Source organism: Cynoglossus semilaevis, chromosome 11, assembly GCF_000523025.1.
Source record: "Cynoglossus semilaevis isolate Cse_v1.0 chromosome 11, Cse_v1.0, whole genome shotgun sequence".
In the NCBI taxonomy this organism is placed as follows: domain Eukaryota; kingdom Metazoa; phylum Chordata; class Actinopteri; order Pleuronectiformes; family Cynoglossidae; genus Cynoglossus; species Cynoglossus semilaevis.
The window spans coordinates 1,836,726-1,838,776 of record NC_024317.1 but is presented as its reverse complement, the minus strand read 5'-3'; the positions used below and the strand labels follow the sequence as shown (position 1 = coordinate 1,838,776).

The 2,051-nt window shown below is 38.8% G+C and overlaps 1 protein-coding gene across 1 annotated transcript in view; it reads right to left on the bottom strand.

Moving 5' to 3' along the window:
• LOC103385781 (green-sensitive opsin-like) overlaps positions 1–871 on the bottom strand; it is a 2,293-nt gene extending 1,422 nt beyond the window's left edge. Inside the window, 1 exon segment of the mRNA XM_008319770.3 lies at positions 1–871. Coding sequence (XP_008317992.1) covers positions 1–365 — 365 coding nt within the window. The 5' untranslated portion in view covers positions 366–871.
• Between the last annotated feature and the right edge of the window lie 1,180 nt (positions 872–2,051).

Here is a 2,051-nt window from a genome sequence, read left to right as displayed (position 1 = left end):
CCCTCTAGTGCACAGGAGGTGGCTCCGAGAGTGAAGTAGCCGTTGAAGGCGGAGGTGATGGTGATGGTGAATCCGAAGGCGCACATGATGAGTCCGGCCACGGCCAGGTTGACCAGGATGTAGTTGAGAGGTTGCCTGAGTTTCTTGTTCTGAGCCGTGACGAACAACGTCAGTCCGTTGATGGGTGTTCCGGTGCAGATGAGGAAGAACATGTAGAAAGCCAAAAGTTTGTACATTATCGGGTCTACCATGTAATACTGAGGGTATTCGAAAGGACTCCTGACGATCCCGGTCCTGTTGGACATGGGGATGTAAAAGTTCTTGCCCTCGGTGCCATTGGGCTCAAATCCTCCGTCCCAGCCCATCTTCTTGGGTTTTCCTTTTTCCTGTGGTTTTCTTTCCTCTTGAAAAACCCAACAGTGTTGGTTGACACGGGAGTCAGGAGTGAGCAGAGTGGTCTTTATACCGCACCACTAACCCTATTGTCAAATTAACAAATTGGTCTTAAGGGATTGTCAGGTTGTACATGCTGTTAATTAACCTCTACATCCTGGATTGAAAGGCCACGGCACAAAGTGAAATGTAATTAAGGTATTTACAGGAAGTGTGAAACTTCTCTTAACAAGCCAACAAGTTTATTCTTTATCCATGATGCCTCAGTGGTTCTGTGATGTGATGTGATGTGATGTGAGTTAAATTAAAGTGTGGTCTGTATTTCCGTCTGTATTCCACTCTCTGTAATGATTCCCAATACATCAAGACTCACTTTGTCCTGAAAATAAAATTATTTTCACCACTTGGGAATGTGAAAGCTACATGTACATTTCTTATTGCTGCTTTAATACTTTTTATTTTGGCTTTTTTCTTTCTTTTTTTTTCTTTTCCTTTTCTTGTTTAATATCAACATTTTCTTTTCTTTTCTTCCTTTTCTTGTTTAATATCAACATTTCCTCAGCATTTTGAAGGTGTTGGGAGTAAGAATTTCTTGATCTGCTTTAGAAGGAGGGCAAAGGTCACCATCCGGTGTTAAGACCATTAACAAATTACTTCAGCGCACATGTACTGACCCTTCAATCTAATTTAGTTGATTTAAGTCTATCACCTTTTTAAAAAATCAATTAGCTTAATAAAGGAGGTTCGTCCATCCTCTTACAGAAGATCTCTAACCGCGTGGAGGAACTTTCTTAGCGGCGATACTGCTGTTCACTCATCATTGTCGTTTTTACTTCTTCTAGGTGTCGTCGTATTCGTATTTCCCCTCATCAAACTACTGTTTCCTGTGATGGCAGCTGTGGACAGACTGTTGCTGGTGCTGCTTGGGTCACACCCCCATCATCCGCCTGGTCCGTGTCGTCGAAGGATTCTGCTTGAAGGTACGGTGCAAACGAAGACTTCAGAGTTTTTTGTGCCTGTTACTCTCGAATCGTCTCTGTATAAGACCTCTGACCTGCAACTCAAATGTTTTTGTTTTTTTTACTATTAAACACTAATGATATCCTAATGATTCCCCAATGAGGAGGGAAGTCTCCTCTTTAATTGTTTCTGGATATATTGAATTTTAGTGAATCAGTATTTTTACATGAAATGCAATGTTCAAACCAAGGCATTAAAATATATTATAAATTATTTTTCACATATGCCTGTAGTTGGAAAACAACAGTTTCAGGGTCTTTGGCAATAAAAATGCAGTGTGATTTCTTTATCTAATATCAACATGTGACAGAGTACAGTCAAGTAAAGTAAAATAAAAAAAATTAAACTGAGGATTATTTATTATCTATATTATTTAAAGAAATTAAATAAATATATATTATTTGAATGATGACAGTAACACTTTTATACAGTCATAATTCCACTCTTTAACATGGACAGTCATCATGTGCAGGCAGGTGTTGAGACTTTACACCGTCCCTGATCTGGGAGATCAGCACCATGGAGAGTTCTATGTCACAGAAAACGAGACGATTTAACAGTAGAGCAAATAAAACATTAACTTCTATAAAATGAGTGTTATTATTGTGACCTACAAAACAATAGTTTATATATATATA